The sequence below is a fragment of the Typopeltis vanoorti genome, chromosome 3 (genome assembly GCF_054136105.1).
Source record: "Typopeltis vanoorti isolate ZY-2024b chromosome 3, IOZ_Tvanoo_1.0, whole genome shotgun sequence".
Lineage (NCBI taxonomy): Eukaryota > Metazoa > Arthropoda > Arachnida > Uropygi > Thelyphonidae > Typopeltis > Typopeltis vanoorti.
Window position 1 is genome coordinate 90,086,118 of NC_143551.1, and position 21,735 is coordinate 90,107,852.

A 21,735-nucleotide genomic window follows, 5' to 3' on the forward strand; every position below is an offset into this window, starting at 1 on the left:
TAAAGTACTTAATAAAGAAAACAGCAAAGCAGAGTTTTACAGAGGATGATAATGCATATTCCTGGTAGTTCAATGAGTTATGGTTCATTTTGGATAAGTGACAGAGCACAAAAGTCGTTCTAATCTTAAAATGATAGAATAAGTGTGCCAATTTCTAAGAAATTGTGCTAACAAAATTAAGTTTATATGACTCCATGTATTCTTGTTGGTGTAAAACTAGTTCTTCAAGATGGATTAACATATATTCTATATCTTTAGTGCAGTAACTATTTTGACAATGCTCCACTGAGATTTCTATTTTTGGTGAGCACTTCCTAAGTGTCCTAGCTCTAGATGCTTAACATATGGAATAAAAAGTAGATCAATACAGACTGGTATTTCTATTCAACTGCAGATGCAGAAAAAGCTACGCAAGCCAAAAACTATGCCAGAGATTTAATGATGGATCTAATGCCAAATTTAATATACAGTCTTGTAGATTACAACTTCAAGCTGCCAGAGTTATTAAAAATTTGAAACCACCTCAAAGCAACATTATCCTAACAGTAATGTAAAACATTAAAAAGGTCAACCAAAGGGGGGGGGGGGGGGTTCGCTTAAGGGTCAAAGCTGTATAACTGAGAGGAGTCCTCCACATAGCCTTTAAAGGAATGCGGAGAACCGACCAGGGCTTCTGACCTAAAGCCCAATCTCCACCTTCTCGCAGTGCACCCTGTTGGGTATCTACCTGGATACTGAAAGAACGAGCATGAGCTAACAATTTGGGATTTAGCCGACCAAATTGTATTCTTATTGACTTAAATCAGTATACAAAATGATGGTACAACGTGAAAAAATTTCATGCCGGCTGGGTGGTCGCCTGGCTAAACAAGACCCCTGTTGTTTTTGCCATGGAACCAGGGCGAACAGCGAAAGGTCAGCTACTGGAACAAATCTGAAAGCACCCCACCAACTCAACATCATGAGAGTTAAAAATCATTACTATCAACATAAGAAGCCTGAGCAAAGAAATGGAGCTAGCTGAGGAATTAGATAAGTACCAGATCGACATAATAAGGGTGACCGAAACAAAAAAGACAAAAACAGGTGAGATCTTTCTGAGCAATAAATACAAAATGTTATATTCAGGCAATGACAATCAAGGAAAAGATGGAGTAGCCATAGTATTCAACACTAAATACGAGGCTAATCTTCTTGAATGGCAGGCAATCTCAAGTAGAGTGATGTGGGCAAATATCAGAATGGGGAACTGGACAATGAGACTTATTTGTGACTATGGTTCAACAGAAAGTTCTAATAAGGTAAAATTGGAGGAATTTTTTGAGGCTCTAGAGAAAGCTACTGACACAATGAAAAAGGAAAAGTTGGTCCTTGTTGGAGATCTAAATAGCAGAGTAGGAAGTGATTGTCATACATACAAAAATATTTTGGGAAAATTTGGAGAAAAGAGCAAAGCTAACAATAATGGCAAATACCTGATGGATTTCTGCTCAAGACATGGACTGGTTATTACTAACACCATGTTCCAACATAAAAATGTGCACAAATTCACATGGAGAGAAGAGGCAAGGAATACGAAAAGTCTCATTGACTATGTTATTGTTGATAGTGATGTTTTCTCCCTGGTGCAGGACACCAGAGTGTACAGAGAATTTGAAATTGGAAGTGATCACTATTTAGTCTTGAGCAGGATAAAATTGAATTTCATATTGAAAAGAATAACATATAAGAGAGTCTTAAAGCGAATAAAAGTTGAGCAGCTCTCAAATGTGAACTGTAGACTAAAATACACAAAGATTATTGAAGAAAAAATGAAAGAGTTTGAGAACAAGAACCAAACCTTGGAGATTCAGTGGCAAACCTTGAAGAAAATCCTGATTTTCTTGATATGCAAGAACAGAAAAATCAGAACTCCATGGTGGACACAGGAAGTTAAAGAGGCAGTGAAGGAAAAGAAGAAAGCATATCAAAAGTTCCTGGCAAATAAGTCAGCTTGCGCTCTTAGAGAGTACAGAGACAAATGTAAGAAAGCTAAACACTATATAAAACTAGCTAAACAAAAGTCATGGGAGGGCTTTAGCAAAACATAGAAAATAAATAACAAGAAGGTGGTAAGATATTCTGGAGATTGTTGAAGAAGCTTAGAAATGGAGGAAAGAGTGCAGTAAAAGTAGTTAGAGATGATAAAGGTTACATGAAAATGGGAGAAAAAGATATCCTTGAAGTATGGAGTAATTACTTAAGTATGGAGTGGTAAAAAACACTCAACAAGCATAAAGTCAGGAATACATATCCATACTTGAAGTAGAAATAGCTATCAAAGGCTTGAAATGTGGAAAGACAGCAGGAATAAATGATATTCGACCAGAGATGCTGAAGTATGAGGTATAAAAGTCCTACAGTGGCTGCACTGCATAGTTCAGAAGGCCTGGACAGAGGGAAGAATTTCTGATGATTGGAGTAGAGCTCTCATAGTACCCATATATAAAAAGAGAAATAATAGTGAATGTGAGAATTACAAAAGGTATTTCCCTACTGAGTGTTCCGGGCAAGATTTATGCAAGTATACTTGAGAAACGGTTGAGAAGAATTGTGGAAGAAAAGCTTGGTGAAGAACAAGCTGGATTCAGGCCAAATAGAGGCTGTCAGGATCAGATCTTCACTTTACGACAAATATTTGAGAAAGCATGGGAACATAACAAAGATCTGTATTTAAGTTTTGTCGATCTGGAAAAGGCACATGACAAGGTGCCAAGAGAGAAGCTATTCAATACTCTACAGTTATATGGTGTCAATGGGGCATTATATCAAGCAATACTTAGTCTTTATTTGAGTGTTGCAAGTCAGCAGTTAGAATTGAAGGAAGTACAGGAAGATGGTTTAATGTTAAATCTGGTATGAGACAAGGTTGTACATTATCCTCTCTGTTATTCATTATCTATATGGATCACATTATGAAAGAAAGTGGTATTAAACATGATATCAGAACTGGAGATGTTAATGTCAGCTCTTTGCTTTATGCGAACGATGTTATACTTATAAATAAATCTGCTACAAGTTTGCAAGATTCTCTGACTAAATTGAATAACTGTTGTAATAGATATGGTATGAAGGTCAGCAATAAAAAGACAGACCATGAAAATAGGTAGAATTGTTGAAAAATCAACTGTGTTGTGAATGGAGAACTTGTGGAACAAGTAAAATATTTCAGCTACTTAGGCACGATTTTTAGTGAAGATGGTAAATTAAATATGGAAATAGGTAGCAGAATCAACAAAGCTAGTATGGGAGGAAGTCAACTGAATAAATTCATATGAAATAAGAGAGAAATTAGTCAGAACACTAAATTAGCTGTATACAAGACAGTGTTCAAAGCAGTTTTAACTTATGGATCTTTGAGCTGGGTCAGAAGTAAAACACTTGACCGCAGATATGAGAGTCCTGAGAAAGATTAGAGGCGTGAACAGATGGCATCAATGGCAACATCATAATAAAAATGATATTAGGAAAGAAAACTTGACACTGTCATCATCCAGGAATGCGTTAGCAGAGCTAATCTCAGGTGGTATGGTCACTTAAACATAATGGACGAGGAAAGATTAGCAAAAGTGTTCTTTGCCAGGTTGGCAGCAAAACGACCCAGAGGAAGACCAAGATATAGGTGGATTGATACGGTACAAAATGCCTTAGAGGAGGATAGAAACATAAGATCTGATAATGTTGGAGTCTTGACAAGTAACAGACTGATTTGGAGCAAAATTGTAAATAGGAAGTTAGTAATGACGTAAATTTTTCATGTAGTACTATCATATCCTGTACACCCCTTGAGGATACATGTCAGGAATTTGATGATGATGATGGTCAACCAAAAGAGAGATATCATAATCTTTTATGCAGATCAGGAGACTGATATCAAACTTATGACATGAATCAGACAGCTGCTTACCAAAAGGTATCAGAAACTTATGTATGGTGGTGCTGATGGTAACAGAAAGATAGTGATGCTACTAGCAATGGTCTACAGCAGGGGTTAGCAACCAGCAGCCCACATGCAGCCCAAACATGCATTTTTGGCAGCCCATAAAAGGCTGATTTACATGGCATGTGGCCCAGACGTTGAGTTATTTAAATAATACATTTTATAATATGAATAATAAATTTTAAATAATTTTATACTTATACTTCGTGATATCGCCGTGCAACTTGGTGCGAGTCATAATGAGTGGGGATAGCAACACTTTTATTACAACACAATGAAACATTAAAGAACACATTTTCGTTAGAAAATGTCCAAAAATTTTATCGATACTTATCAAAAAAATTTGAAGGATTAATCAGTTTCGCAAAGAAGATGATAGCCACATTTGGAAGCACATACATTTACATTTGCGAACAAGAATTTTCTGCCATGAGTTTTAGAAAAAATAAATTTTCTTTTCGAATTGACTGATGAACATTTGCATGCTTTGATCTGAATTTACACCTCAGGCTATAAAGTGGATATAGGTAATTTGGCTAAGGGAAAACCATCACAAAAGTCACATTAAGCAGAGAGAGAGAGAGAGAGAGAGAGAGAGAGAGAGAGAGAGAGAGAGAGAGAGACACACACATACATATGTGATGCATAAACTATATTACTTTGTTTTTACATGATAATAATTTTTCATTGAGTTTCATTTTCATGCTTGTTTCATATCTTGTATTTAAATATTTCTGTGTTTTTAATACCGATAAGATAAAAATTGACAACTTAAGTATTTATTTCACTTACTATTTTCTCTTAATTCAATGCTTGTGGCCCAATTATTAAAAATAAAAGTTGAATGTAGCCCACGAGTCTGAAAAGGTTGCCCATACCTGGTCTAGAGGGTTATATCTAGTTATTTGCTGATGATGCTAAGTTGGAGGGGGGGAGAGAGAGAGAGAGAGAGACAATGAACATCAAATTCCTAATATGTATCCTTAAAAGGTGTACAGAATACTATGATAGCACTTCATGAAATGTTTGCATTATTACTAACATTATCAACAGTTTTCATTCAAATGAGTCTATTATCTATCAGGATTACAATATTATCAGGCCTTATATTTTGGTTTTCTAAGCCACTTCTTAACTGCATTAATCCACCAAGATCTTCACCTTCTTATGGATCTTTTTTTTTTATGGCATCTTGGCATCAAACACCTGTTTAGCTAACCTTTCCTCTCTCTCTCTCTCTCTCTCTATCATACATTAGCTCTACTCACACATTTCTGAATGCTAACAATGTTAAGTTCCTTCCTAATATCTTTATTTTTAATATGATTCTGCCAACTGAAGCCATCTGCTCGCTTTCCTAATTTATCTCAGAACTGTCATATCGGTGGTCTCCAGTCTTCAATCAATTATTTTATTTCTAACTCAGCTGGGACATACATAAGTTAAAACTGATTTGAACATGGTTTTGTATACTGCTAACTTAATGTTTTGACTGATTTGTACAGATGGTTAGCCGAGTAGTTAGCATACCCAGTCTGCAACCAAACAGGTCATGGATTTCACCAAGGGCATGGATGTTTGTGATTGTCTTTAAGTGGGAGAAGAATTTTTTGGCCAGTGTAAGACTGGCCAAGAAATTCTTTTTTTTTACATCAGTATAAAATATGTGCCTAAATAGTTGAAATGTTTACTTGCTCAGTAGGTTCTCTATTCAAATTGCAGGATGTTTTCAATGTTTCTGCCTATGTTAATAGTCTGTCATTCTTTATTGATGATTTTCATACCACATTTGTTACAGCAGTTTTTCAATTTAGTTAAGTAATCCTGTAGATTCATACTAGATTTAGGATTAAACCATCATTTGCCAATATGCCTGATTCTTTCACATTATGAAAGAATATGCCAATTCTTTCATAATGTGATCCATACAGATGATGAATAACAATGGAAATAGTGAGCATACGCATCTTACACCTGATTTTATATAAAACCATCTTCCTGTATCTCCTTTAATTATAGATGCTGACTTACAACTTAAATATAGATTACAATATTGCTTGATATGTCCTGTATACCATATAGTGTTTGTGTTGTCTACAAAGTTGAATTTTTGTATTCAAAGTCCTTTATTTTCTCTTAAATAACATAATGTATATCTGAGTCTATAGTTTGATTCTGAAAGCTGCTCTGCTTCGATTCCTTTTAAAAATTTCTTATATATTTTCTTTTCAATATGATAGTCAAGTTTCATCCTGCCAAAACTAAATAGTGATAATTTCCTATTTTAAATTCCCTGTATGTTCTTGTGTTTGAACTAGCATAAACATATAGCACACATAAAGAACTAATGTTCTTCATGGTGTGCATTGTCAATATAATGCAGTTTTATCCACATTATATATTTGGACTGAAGCGTTTGTCAAATACAAGTTTAGAAACTTTGTGCACACTCAGTAGTCATCATGGTGTGCAGATAATTTTTACCACATGGAAATTCCTTAGCACTTCTTAAACCTTTGAAGCCATCCTTTAGTTCATGTTCTAATTTAAGTTCTTTAAGGAATAACTTAGCTTGTTCCATTAACATGGTACTCCAACATGTCTGCCTCATTACTCTGACATGGTCAAAACCATTCCATCATTACTTGATCATGCTTGGTACTCTTATCATTTATCATATCTTTTCTAACAAAAATTTGCTTCTTAAAATCACTGCATATAAAACGTTTCAGTATTTTGTCCTTTTGCTTCTTTACATCATAAACAACTGACAAACCAATGTTATATATACATATCACACATTATCTACATGGAAACACCATAGCTGAGTTGTTTCAACACCTACCTTATCTTGTATATTGATATAGACTTGTGCTTACACATGACTTTGCCATCACTACTGTGAATTGGACTTACTCAGAAGCCATAGCTAGGGTTAAATGTAAGCAAAATAAGTTAAAAATCACTCAAATATCAAAATATCATGAGATTGCTACAGCAATTAAATGAAAACATGCTCTCCATGGTGATGGTGCAGTAAACTAGTTTGGTAGTCATGGAAATTTCGAGTTTATTCACATAATTTTGTGCAGACTAAAGGAGGTAATGGATCATCCACTGCTGGAAAATCAATGCATCTATGCTACTCTTTGATGTTTGTCCATCAGCTGCTCTCTTATCCATATCACCAACTTCATATCCATCTACATTTGCTCCAGTTCATGCCGTATATTGTCAAATGACTTTGCACAGTACAGCAGTATCATCATATAGCCATTTTTTTATTCAACTCGACTATCACTTTATTATAAACTATGAGTAATTATTAAAGCAAGATCTAAATTGTGCTTTCCTCCATCAAGAATCATATTCCCATCCACCCATTCCTGAGATACTGATTAGCATATAATTTTTTTTTTATCTCTGAGTTGGAGCCCCTTTATGCAATAGAACTATTTTGTCCTCCTTATCCCAAATCAGAGGCAACAGGGGCTGCCTTGTTACTGCAAAATCCTCTGATGCTGTCAACTGATCCAATAATCTCAAACCCTGAGCCCCCCCCCCTCCTACATCATATACTGTTGCAGGTAATTAGCTTTTAGTATCTGTATAAATTCCATTCAGTGTGACCATTCCTACATCCAAATATCTGTACTCGTAGATGAGGTCCATCCATAATAATTATTTGCCCTGCACTAATTTACCAATGCATGCTGTTCATACTTTCCCTTGATCCTGGCCTACAGCAGCAAATTATTATATATTTTGTCCTATTGGCTACTGTCTTATGCCAGATAACTTCAAATGCACCAGATAGCTTCTTCACATGTATCAAGTGTCATACATTTTCATGGAAAAAAAAAAAAAAAACTCTGGATGATATACACTGAAGCTGTTCAATACAAAGTAACTCAGACTACAAGTTTTTTTTTTTTTTTTTAATCAGGAGACCACATGCAGTTAATGTACATAATATAGTTTATGTACACTAATAATAAATGTACAATATGAGATGGTTAACTCAACTTCAATGGAAAAACCTTTATAAAGGCTCTTTGCATCATAATTTACTAAAATTATTCATCCAAAATCATACTTTCCTTTACCACATAACAAAAGATTCTTTTGGCCTGTACAACTAGTTTCCTAACATAATCTAATTTTACTTTCACTACCATAATGGCATTATTTTAGTCTGCATTATGTCGTTAAAAGGCTGTTATTCACCATGATAACTAATATTTAAGGAATTGACAGCGTATACTAGAAATATAGATTAAATAAACTTTAATATATACTTTCCGATATTTCGGCGAACGTCACGTTGCCATCTTCTTGGGAACTTACTACAAAGACACGTGCACACAAGTACTAATAACAGCAAATGAGCCTGAAGCTAGGAAGCTAGCGTTTTCCTAAAGTCCTGATGGTGCCCCCTGGCAGGCTATATTGGTAGTTCTTGGCCTTTGGGCTGAAGTTCTTCTGATAAAAGTTTCCCAAATTTGGGGCAGTCTCATGCATCCAAATTTGTTGAGGTTTGGCATGTTCCTAAGGGCCGAGGCTGATTCCATGAATAGTCTTTCATACTTGAACTTGCTGCGGTGTATTACTGTGGCTTTCTTCCATCTTATTCTGTGGCGAGTATCCAGAGCGTGGTCTGCAAGCCCAGAGTGGCTGTACTGGTGAAATCGGATGTAATCCTTGTGTTCTGAGATTCTGATATTTGCTGTCCTGCCTGTTTGGCCAAAGTAGGACAGTTTACAGCTGCAAGGGACCTGGTATACACCAGGTAGGTCTAGGGGAAGTGGTTGGTCTTTGGTGGAGCGGATAAGGGATGCCAGTTTTCTATGTGGTCTGTAACAAGTGGTCAAGTCATGTTTTTTTAAGATTTTATTGATTTTTTCCGAGGTGCCTCGGATGTAGGGAATGGTGATGGATTTAGAGTAATATTTTTTGTGAAGGGGAGGGGGGTGGTGGGTTGTGGATGACTGGGTTAAGTATTTTTTGGATTTTTTGGAGGGGATAGCCGTTGGCTGAGAAAGTGTCACGGATGTGATTTAGTTCAGTGGTTAGGGCTTGATCATTAGAACAGATTATTTTTGCCCTGTTGAATAATGTTTTAATAACTCCATATTGTTGTGAGGGGGGGGTGGGATTGTTGGTGAATGTATCTGCCTGTATGGGTGGGTTTTCTATAAACTAAGAAAACCAAGGTTCCATCAGGTTGGCGGGTGACTAGTGTGTCTAGGAAGGAGAGGTTATTGTTTTCCTCTTTTTCCAGGGTGAATTTGATTCTAGGGTGTTGGTTGTTTAAGTGTGTTAGGAAGGAGAGGAGTGAATCCGGGCCATGTGGCCAAATAGCGAAAACATCATCAACGTAGCGAAGCCATATGGTAGGTTTTTGTGGGGCTGAGTTTAAGGCTTTCTCTTCAAATGTCTCCATGAAGAAGTTGGCCAAGGGTGGGGAAAGTGGTGAACCCATGGCTGTCCCCTCTATCTGTTTAGGGGAGAAGTGCTTTAGGAAACCAAAATATAAGATCTGACAATACCACAATCCCAACAGATAACAGACTAATTTGAAGGAAAATTGCCAATAATGTTAGTAATAACTGACATGAAAAATTCCTAATATCTTCATTAGAAACGAGGATAGTGGAGACTTGACATTGTGTGCATTCAGAAATGTGAGAGCAGAGTGTACAGTTACTTAAAGAGAATGAGAAGGAGAGTTAGTAAAACAGGTGCTTGATGCAGCTAGAAGTGCTTTAGGAAACCAAAATATAAGATCTGACAATACCACAATCCCAACAGATAACAGACTAATTGAAGGAAAATTGCCAATAATGTTAGTAATAATAGCTGGAAGTCACTAGTGTCATCCTTTAAAGTAGCAACATTATGCACATGTTGTTCAGATAAGTTTTTATTTTAAGTAAATATTTGCAATATCACAGTCATTACTGGTGGTATTTGCTTTATTTTTGACTATGTAGTTGAGTGTGCTTGTTTAGTTATGAATCTTATTAAGTGATATTGTTTAAAAAATATTTTACACGGCACTGAGGTATACAAGAAAAATGGCAGCCAAGATATCAACATTCAATGATTTTAACATGAGGGATTTCATGCGATATAGTGTGCGGGTTTAATTTATTCATTACTAAGAGTGAATAGTTTGTGATATGAAAGTGTTCAAGAGTGGAGAGAGAGAGAGAGAGAGAGAATGTTAGAAATGTTTCATGAGTAAGTGCAAGAAATGCAAGTCATGTCAAAAGTGGGATGCAACTAATATTAAAATGTAAGGCAGACAGTGAAAGTGTTGTAGAGATGTAGTGGAAGGAGTGAATTATAGTGTATAAAATATGAATGAGGGTATGAAGGAAGTAGCTGAAAGTAATGTAGATGATGAGGTAACAATGCAGAGAGAAACAGCATGCTCATGAAGAGCTTCACATGACAAAACATGAACTCTGATGATTGGTGTGTGACATAGTAGGAGGGAGAATGAAAGAAAAAGTGAATAGAAAAAATATAAAAGTGCAAGAAACTGGGAGTAAGCAGAAGATACTGTGTGGTGATTCAATAATACGAGGTGTACTTAATGAGAAAGTGACAAAAGCATGTTTCGCAGGTGTCGAGATCAAGAATGTTAGCAAAGCTATTAGTTTACAGAAGGGAGAAGTGAAAGAGTTGATTGTTTTGGTAGACACACAAATGATTTGAAGGGTGAGAAATATGTAATGAGAGAGGATATGAAATAGCAAAAATAAAGGGTGAGAGAGTAAAGATTGTGAATATGCTGCTTGGTATAATAGGACAGACCTGAGAATAAGGGCCATGATTACTAATACATCAATGAGAAGATTGTGCAGGAGGAATGGTGTGCAGTTTATAGATGTATCGTGAATATCATAGACAAAAGGACTGTATATGTCTAATGAACTACATTTGAATGGTTTTGGAGTTAGATGTCTAGAGAAAATGTTCAGAGGTTGGAAGTACAAAAATCAGGGAAATTAGGGATATTGGAAGGAGAACACAGTTTTGAGGCAGTATGGTGTGAGATAGTGGTGAATAGAATGAAATACTTAGTTGGATGTTGTTATAGACATGGTAATATGGATGGTAGTGACTATGAAATGTATAATCAAATTAGCCAAGCAAATAAGAAAAGGGTGATTATTATGGGGATGTTAACTATGGCAATATAGACTGGGATGATGAGATAGCAACTAGAAGTAAAGAAAATGAGTTTCTTGAGTTTTTGAAAGACAACTACCTCAAACAATATATAACAGTGAGCACGCGAGGATTGTGGATTTGATCATCTCATCAGAGGATGTAATTATAAATGAGGTTTCAAATCACCCTCCAGTTGGTGAGAGTGACTATGAAGTGATTACCTGGGTTGTTGCTAGCAGTGTGAGGACCTGTGTGAGAAAAGGATATATGTGGAACACAAGGCTGGTGATTATGAAAATCTCAGGAGACAGCTTGCAGGTGTAGCATGGAATAAGGAGTTTGGGGGATATTCAAAAACTATCTAGTAGAAGCAATTCCTAAATGTATTCCAAGGATCAGAGGGTTAAATAAGGTAGGTGTGAAATGGATGAATGAAGAGCATGTGATACGGAGAAAAAAGGCATTATGGAGGCAGCATGAGAGAAGTGATAATAACCAATCCATGAAGATTACAAAAACCAAGCAAGGAGGGTGATTTGGTTGGTAAGAGTAAAAAGTAAAGTATAAGAAGCAGTTAGCTAATGAAGCCAAAAAAGAATCCTAGGAAGTTCTTTTGATATGTAGCCAACAAAAAAAAAAGATTATGGAAAGATGACTTTGATTGGAGAAAATGGTATAAGGACAACTGCTGCAGAAGATATAGTGGAGATACTTAATGAGCAGGTCTTTCATTCTTGTGAATGTGACATCATGGAAAGATTGAGAGCAGTTGATGATGGGGAGGAGAGACTGACTGTAAGTGAGCAAGAGGTGTATGGGGAATTGAGCAAACTGGATGTTAAGAAGACTGTGGGACTTGATAATATATCACCACGTATTCTGAAGGAATGTGCCAGGGAGTTGACATCTGCCTTGACATATTTTTTTAATATGAGTCTTGCACTGGGTCAAGTTCCAAAGGAGTGGAAGGAGGGTAAGATTGTGCATAACGGAGATGATAGAACTCAGGCATCAAATTATAGGCTTATCTGTGTGTTAGGCGTTGTGGTTAAGTTGTTGGAGAAGCTGGTGAGAACTAGGATCCAGACGTGGGTTGACAACAATGGTATTATCTTTGATGGACAGCATGGATTTGCTAAAGGGAGGTCATGTTTTAGTTATCTACTTACTTATTACAATAAGGTGATGGCTTTCTTGAACAGAGGAGAGAATACACAGTAGCATACTTAGATTTCGCAAAGACTTTTCATCAATTATCGATTGATACGTTGATAGTCAAGATAGAGCAGATGGGTTGGATATTAGATTAGGACACTGGATCATAGATTGACTATCTGATAGATATCAGCAAGTTGTGTATGGGGAAGCAATATCCAGGAAGAGGAAAGTCACTAGTGGTGTGCCTCAGGGGTTTGTTTTAGGGCCATTGCTGTTTAACCTGTATGTTAATGATATTGTTGAAGATTTGGATGGGGATATTCAGTTGTTTGCAGATGATGCAAAATTGGTATGAATTATGAGGAATAAAGAAGATACAAGAAGGCCACACATGAATAAATTGAGTAAATGGCATAGAAATGGGGATGAAAGTTCAATATTGCAAAATGTAAGGTTTTAAAATTTGGGAAACAAAGATGGAATGTAGAATTTATGTTTGGTGGGGATATATTGTTGGAGGTAGAGGAAATAAAAGATCTTGGGGGGTGATAGTGAATAAGGATCTGAAATTTCTGGGAATTACGTGGAGGAAACTGACTTGTAAAAGTAAGGAGATTCTTGTTCCATTGTATAAGGCTTTGATTAGGCCACACATGGACTTCTGTGCACAGATTTGGTCACCTGGTTTTCAAAAGGACAAAGAGATGTTGGAAAGAGTCTGAGACGACTTACTAAGATAGTTTCTGATCTCTGGTATGTTGAATATAAGGAAAGGTTGAGAAGATGCAATTTACAGAGTCGAGTGGATAGGAGGAAGCGAGGCGATATGATAGAGACTTACAAGTTAGTAAGAGGTTGTTATAGGATCAATGTTGTGGAGGGTTTTACAGCAAATGGTGGGAATTCAGGGGAGAACCAGAGGACATCCCTGGAAGTGAGCAAGGGAGTGAGAAACAGGTTTTTTTTTGCATGCAGAGTTATGAATGATTGGAATGCCATGCCTGAGAGTGTGGTACCTGTAGAGAATTTGAGTGTGTTTAAGGCATGGTATGATGAGGTCTCCTCCTTTTGTCATACACTGTGTATGACAAAAGGAGGAGACCTGAACGAGTCTTTGACTCCATGGGGTCTTGGGATAATAATAATAATAAGATGCAATCAAGCATTTGTCTAGCCACCTGTGGAACAAGTGGGTGTCAGTGAAGTTTCCCATGGGCCCAAGAGGATGGTGAAATGCATGTACATAAAAACCAGAAATCACAGAAATAAAGAGGAGTTTTTGGCATTTGTCAGTTCAACTTGGCCAAAAATTATCAGCATCAAAGAGACCTGGGATGACATAGAAGGGTGTAGTTACTGGGACAGAATGAAAGGATACTGCATTTTATAACTATTCTATCCATGAATAATTGTAAAGTTCTCACATGCATTATAGTAGTATTGTGTGTGAGTTAAAGGTCAGATAATTGGGAATTCCTGTTTTAGAAACCAAACATGGTAGAACTTCCAAACTACATAAGATTACATACCAAGCAATGAAATTTACCCACAACTTTAATGGATTAAATTTTGCAGCAATGTCATTTTTATGGATTGTTGTAACCATCATTTTCAGTCCAAAATTCCAAAAGTCAAAATAAAAATTCAATTATTTTAGAACACACTTGTTAACAACTAGTAAACAGAAAAGTAAAACTGCCAAATAATCTGATTAAACAAACTTCTATTTCTTTAGTTGAATTATTCAATATAAGCATATAATATATTAAAGCTCACCACATGTCTATGGACGTAGAATAGTCTGTGGAACCTATCAATACATCTGGCGGCCGATACCTATAAAAGAAACAACAAACCGGTTAGTAAATAGCACATAAAACTTTAAATATATATATATATATATATATATATACACACACACACTGGATGGAAAGAAGTCAACAGACACCCCTATTGGCAAGGTGCATCGTGCCAAGTAACCTGTGTTTGTAGCAGGTATAAATGGGAAGAATATGCTGCTCCCAAGTCAGTGCAACACTGTGTCTGGGTGAAATTGCTGAGAGAACAGAACCAATGGAGTTCAGTACAGCCCATGAATGCATAATGGAAGTGAATAAAAATGTGTTATTTATGCTTGTGTCGCTTTTCTCCTTGAGGCTTGTGATATGTGCCATTTTGCAGGCCTATCTGTTTGGCAAATTGTTGACAAACTGGGCCATCCCTGGTCAATAATCAGCGATAATACTCGTATACTGAGATGGAAGCACAGGGAGCCAACTGCAAGCTATCCACAGTGGATAGCACTTGCACCATACACACCAAACGTAATTGTAGGGCGCAAATAAGGACAATATGTCAAAATTGCTATTCATTAGCCAGCTCATTGAACAGAATTCCCAGGCATCGACTGGAACATGAATCTGCACAAAAACATTCAGAACTGAGGCTCACAATATTGGTTTCCATGGTAGAACCACAATATGCAACCCCCACATTACCTGAACCAACATGCAGCATTATCTTCAGTGGCACAACAAATCATGCTACACCCTCTATTGAGCAGATGGACAAATGTGAGTGTGGTGGATGCCTGGTGAACCTCTCGTACCAGAGTGCATAACCCCAACTATGAAATTCAGAGGTGGCGGTGTGATGGTATGGTCTTGTTTCTCCTGGTTTGGCCTTGGACCTCTGTTTGTGGTACCATGAACAGTATCTAAGCAGCCATCCCACAACAGTCCAGTACCTCATTATATGCATACAGGAAGAATGGTCCAAAATTTCCATTGTTACCTATTATATACTTGCGGAAAGTATGCCCTGTATGATTTCTGCAGTCATCGCAGCAAAAGGAGGTCCTACATCTTATTAAGGTGTGTGTGACTGTTTGTTCCTTACAGTGTGGTGTCTGTTGACTGCTTTTCAAGCAGCGTGTTTGACTTTTAACTGCAAATTATATTTGCAATTAAAAGTCACCTACTACTGAACCTACTATAAATCTCTTTCTTTTCTCATGTAGTGTTTGTGTCTGTAGCAGCAGACTAACTTGAATATTTTTAACTTTTTTTTTTTTCTCCCATAACTAGGTTAATCAATCTTCAGCACTGGTAAACAGATTTTTTTCTTACGGAACAAATTTCATATTCAGAAAAATCAGAACTCTTGTTATTCGTAACAACAATACTGACTGCAATTAAAAACACAAGACAGTAGCAACTGTTGCCATATTCTCATCAGCACACCTAGCAAACTTGTAGTATTGAACTCATTTCAAAGTAGATTATTGAGGATGGAGATAGTTGCCAGTTAATTTCAAAAAGTTAGGGTTAAAAAATGTTGGCCTCACTAAGCAGAATACAAAGGTAGAATTCATTTCATGTTTCTTATATATCAACCTTTAAAATGAAGTATTAGTCGCTTAAACCACTGTAGTTTAATTTCTCTATATGGTAGCAGGTAACATTACTTTTTATGTCTGACTTCAGGAACTTAAAATGAAATTACAAGAAGAATTATCACATATGATATTGTGTGGAGAGATAAAATAATTCCATGGCATACCTGCAAAATTAATGGCACCAGGTATTAAATAAATTTTCCAGGTATGCTATGAATTATTTTATCTCTTCATATTTCTTGAATACTAATGAAAAGCTTATTTTTTAGAATTAAACTAAATGAGGTCTGTCCAATATGTCCAATTAAAGTAGTAAATGAGAGATGTGTATGCATACATAATTGGTGTAACCAAAATGAAAAAAAAAAAAAAAAAAACAGTGAGATATTGATAAATAATATCTATAAGATGTTATTTGTGGCAACAGTAATCAGAAACAAGGAGTAGCAGCTAATAAAACTTATTTGTGCCTATAGACCCACAGAAGATTCTAATAAGGAAGATGTAGAGGAATTTTTCAATTCATCAAAGAGAGAGAGAGAGAGCAACTAATATAAAAAAAAAGCTGGTTCTTGTTGGAGATCTAAACAGTAGAATATGAAATGAACACTAGACAAATGCTTTGAGAAAATTTAGAGAAATAGAAAAAAATTAATAACAGTTGTGAGTGAGTACTGTTTATCTATTCACAACATGGATTAGACATTACAAACATCATGATTTAACATAAAGATATGCACAAATTCACAGGAGAGAATATGTAAGAAATAAAAATAAAAATAAAAGCCTTGTTGACATCATTATGAGATATTGATATCTTCATAGTTCAGGCAAAAGTATATACAAGGGATTACCAAGTATCGAGCTGAATAAAAATGTATTTCATACTGAAAAGAAAAATATGTAAGAAAGTTTTTTAAAAAATCAGAGTTGATTGAGCAGATTTCAGATGGTGAACTACATACTCAAATATAGAAATATTATTTGAAGAAAAAAAGATGAAAAATGAAAGACTGAAAACACAAATCTAATCTTAGAGTTGCAGTGGCAAATTCTGAAGAAAACATTGAATCAGAAAAGATGTTGCAAGGCTGTTTGCAAAGACAGAAAATCCAAACTTCATGGTGAACTCAAGAAGTCAGAGAGAGACAGTCATTCAAACAAAGAAAGCATAACAAAAGTTCCTAAAGTTCCTAGCAAGTAATTCAATAGATGCCCTGAGAGAATACAGAATATAAAATGTATTACTTATATATATATATATATTAGCATAAAATTTTTGCCCTAGTATCAAGGGCATCTTCAGTAGGGCAAAAATTTTATGCTAATAAAAATATATATGTAAGTAATCTATTTTATGTTCTGTATTCTCTCAGGGCATCTATTGAATTACTTGCTAGGAACTTTTGATATGCTTTCTTTGTTTGAATGACTGTCTCTCTGACTTCTTGAGTTCACCATGAAGTTTGGATTTTTCTGTCTTTGCAAACAGCTTTGCAACATCTTTTCTGATTCAATGTTTTTTTCAGAATTTGCCACTGCAACTCCAAGATTAGATTGGTGTTTTCTGTCATTTTTCATCTTTTTTATTATTATTATTATTATCCAAGACCTCATGGAGTTAAAGACTCATCTGGGAGGTCCTTTTATCACACACACACACATCTCATCATACCGTGTCTTAAACACGCTCAAACTCCTTGCAGACACCACACTCTCAGGCAAGGCATTCCAATCATTCACAACTCTAGACGAAAAAACCTGCCTCTCACTCCCTTACTCACACCCTCTTTATACAGTTTCCAGGGATGACCTCTGGTTCTCCCCTGGAAACCGTTCTCCCACTATTCTCTGTAGAACTTCTCCACCATTGATCTTATAACAACCCCTTACCAAATTGTAGGTCTCTATCATATCTCCCTCTTCCTTCTTTCCACCAGACTCTGCAACTTACATCTTTTCAATCTTTCCTCATACGCAACATTCCAGAGGTCAGACCCTACCTTAGTCAGTCGCCTTTGGACCCTTTCCAACATCTCTTCATCCTTCTGAAAACCCAGGGACCAAATTTGGGCACAATAGTCCATGTGTGGCCTAATCAAAGCCTTATACAATGGAACAAGAATCTCCCTACTTCTACATGTCAGTGTCCTCTGCATCATTCCCGAAGTCTTTGCATTGTCTTCAAAATTTTGGCGATGTGTCCACTAAATTTTAGATCCTTATCCACTATCACCCCCAGATCTCTTATTTCCTCTACCTCCAACAATATATTCTCACCAAGCATAAATTCTGCATCCCATCTTTGTTTTCCAAATTTTAAAACCTTACATTTTGCAGCATTGAACTCACATCCCCATTTGCTTGCCCAATCACTCAATTTATTCAAGTCTTCTTGCAAGGCCACATCTTCACTACTCTTTATGGTTCATGTGTAAAGTATACATCTTCTAGTGAGATGTGCTTTACATTATAGGAAAATACTAAGAATAGTGATCAGAGCTTTACCCACCTTTACAATGAGTTGCCCTGGTGTTGTACCATCTTTAGACTTGAACTTTGTTTCAGGCGCAAACTTAATTGTTTGCATACTTGGGATTAGGAGTTAAAATAACCAAGTTTATTTATAAAATAACTTGGTTATCCTAATATATATATATTTTTTTTTTTAAAAAAAAATAAAAATAAAATCTACAGATCTTTCTCTAATTTTTCTAAAACTAATGGTTAAAAAAATACAAATTTATCAATAGATGAACATTTTTAAAATGTTACATATGAGCACAATTCATACTTGTTTCAAAGAATACATATTTTGGTCTATTCCACACTCCCGACATATATTTGCATGCTAATCATACTTTCTGATATACCAACTTCATGAAGCTTAAAAAAGCTGTCTCCAAACGTTTTATGATACATTCTTATTTTATTTATATATTTTAATAATATTATAATAAATTTTATTGATTCATTCTTATGATGTTTAAATCTTCTCAGAGTTGGTACAGAGTTTTTATCATTATGAAGAACTGTCGCACTTACAATTTAACTTCTTAGTAAGTAAAAAAAAATTCACTCTCCTAGCTCAATTTTAAAGAAACATCTCAAGCCAGTCATTAACAACTGATGTCATCTCCATACTATCAATTATGATTATGCTATATCGCCTAAATATCTTCCAATAGTAGATTTTCATTGCATTGATAAAAACCCTAAGCAAAATGTTCCTTACAAAGTAAAAAAACTTTCATTTTGAAGCAAGTCACTTGTAACACATTTGCTTCTACATACATACATTATTTCTTCCGATCAAAATACAGGAAATTTGTAATATTTAACTAATAGTGAGATCTTTGTTATAGTTTTGTTAAACTTCAGTCATAATTTTAACTTCTTTTTTTTTTTTACTATAAATATAAATACGTGGTTGACAGAAGGGGATATAACAACAGGAATAGAAGTCGCTGGGTATAGCATTTTTTGTCAGGATAGGAGGGGAAAGCGTGGTGGGGTACTGCTTATGATAAGTGATGACCTATGTCCTCTAAGAGTGGAGAATTTGGAAGGAAGTGAGACAAATGATTTTGAGAGCATATGGTGTGAGGTAGAGGTAGGCAAGACAGGATATTTAGTGGGGTGTTGCTACAGACCCAGGAGCACAGAGGATGGGGACCAGGAGATGTTTAGACAGCTAAGTTTGGCAAGTGCAAGAAGAATGATTGTTATGGGAGATTTTAACTTCAGTAGTATAAATTGGAGAGAGGAAGATGCATGTAGCAATAGGGGAATGGAATTTCTAGAATTCTTGAGGGACAAATGTCTTAGGCAACATATAACAGAGGGAACAAGAGGTTCAAAAGTTTTGGATTTGGTTATAGCATCAGAAGAGTTGATAATAACTGAGTTGATGTCTCTCCCACCAGTTGGAGAGAGTGACCATATGGTGTTGACTTGGAAAATGAATAGACATGGAGGAGTATCAAAGAGACGGGAACTTATGTGGAATTATAAGGCAGGTGATTATAATAGTCTTAGACGTCAACTTCGGGAAGTTTCATGGAGGCAGGAATTGGAAGGCCGGGATATCACTAGTGCGTGGGAAATTGTGAAAGAATATTTGTTATCAGCAATGGTAAGTTGTATACCACGAGTGAAGAAGAAGAGGATGCAATTTGGAGTAAAGTGGATGACAAACAATGTTAAACAGGAATTGCATGCGAAAAAGAGGCTATGGAAGAGATATAAGGAGACAGGTGAAGAGATGCATGAGGAATATAAGATACAGGCCAGAAGAGTGACTAGTGTGGTAAGGAAAGCGAAACTGGAATATGAGAGGAGATTGGCCCTAAGATCCAAAGAAAATCCTAGGGAATTTTTTAGCTATGTGGCCAGTAGGAGGAGAAATGACTGTGGAAGAATGATATTGTGGGATAAAAATGGGAATAGAGTGACTGATGCAGAGGACATAGTGGAATTGTTCAATGAACACTTTATTGGAGTATTTCATCCTAGAGGAGTCAGTTTTAATGCTAGAGGGATAGGACTGGTTCGAGGTCTGGAGGTACAGGAGGAGAGTGTGTTTCAGATACTGAGTACTCTGGATGTCAGTAAAGCTGTGGGACTGGATGGTATTTCACCACGAGTTTTGAGAGAATGTGCTAGGGAATTGACAGTGCCTTTAACGTGGCTTTTCAATGAAAGTCTAGCTTTGGCAAAGGTGCCCAGGGAATGGAAGGAAGGTAAGATAGTGCCATTGCATAAGGGTGGTAACAGACTGGAAGTGTCTAATTATAGGCCAGTCTGTGTGTCATCAGTAGTTGTTAAGATCTTGGAGAAAGTGGAGAAAGTAGTGAGGGACCGTATACAGCATTGGGCAGATGAGGGTAATGTTATCTGTGAGAATCAACATGGATTTGTGAAAGGACGCTCTTGTTTTAGCAATATGCTAGCCTTTTATAATAAAGTTTCAAGAACATTAGATGAGGGAAAGACATATACTGCAATTTTCTTAGACTTGGCGAAGGCATTTGACAGGGTGCCACATGATACTGATATTTAAGTTGCAGCACATGGGTCTGGATGTCGGATTGGTCAACTGGATTCAGGATTGGCTGTCTGATAGGTATCAGAGAGTTGTGTATGGTGGATCAGTTTCCAGGAGGCAGAGGGTTACAAGTGGGATCCCACAGGGCTCAGTACTAGGACCTATATTGTTTAACCTTTATATCAATGACATAGCCAGTGGATTGCAGGGGGATATTCAGTTGTTTGCGGATGATGCGAATCTGGGAAGGATTATTAGTAATAGTGCAGATGTGGTAGCCCTGCAAGAGGATTTAAATAAGCTAGATAGATGGGCAAATGAATGGGGGTGTCAGTTTCATGCAGCAAAATGTAAGGTCTTGAGGTTTGGGAAACATCGATGGGATGCTGCATACTCTATGGGAGGAGTTATACTGGAGGAAGTTGGGGAGACAAGAGATCTGGGGTTGATGATTGATAGAAACCTGAAGTTTAGGGGACATATTGCAAAGGTGGTGAAGGTAACACAGAGGATTGCTGCTATTATGAGAAGGACACTGACCTGCAGAGATAAGAGGGTTATCATTCCGTTGTATAAGTCTCTGATCAGACCACACTTGGACTATTGTTCTCAGATTTGGTCTCCAGGATTTGAAGGGGATAAATTAACTGTGGAAAGGATACAAAGATGGATGACAAAGATAGTTTCAGGACTGTACAAGGATAGTTATGAGGATCGGCTGAGAGAATGTGGACTGCAGAGTTTGGTGGATAGAAGAAGGAGAGGTGATATGATTGAGACTTTTAAACTGTTGAGAGGTGGTTACAGGGTTGACACTGGGGAGTTCTTTCGCTTGGTTGAACAGCGGGAAAGAGTGATGACAAGAGGCCATCCCTGGAAGTTACGAAAGGAAACTGTGAGCAAGAGGGTAAGGAGTGGTTTCTTTGTGTGGAGGGTGGTTGAGCCGTGGAATGCATTGCTTGATGGAGTGGT

At 36.5% G+C, this 21,735-nt stretch overlaps 1 protein-coding gene across 3 annotated transcripts in view; it reads right to left on the reverse strand.

Annotated features, from left to right (window-relative positions):
• The window catches only part of LOC150108373 (cyclin-dependent kinase 17-like), a 248,506-nt gene that overhangs the window by 22,441 nt on the left and 204,330 nt on the right, over positions 1 to 21,735 (reverse strand). For all 3 annotated transcript variants that reach the window (XM_090390722.1, XM_090390723.1, XM_090390721.1), the window contains exon 10: positions 14,096 to 14,155. In XM_090390722.1, the coding sequence (XP_090246848.1) occupies positions 14,096 to 14,155 (60 nt within the window). The remainder of the gene's footprint in view (positions 1 to 14,095; positions 14,156 to 21,735) is intronic.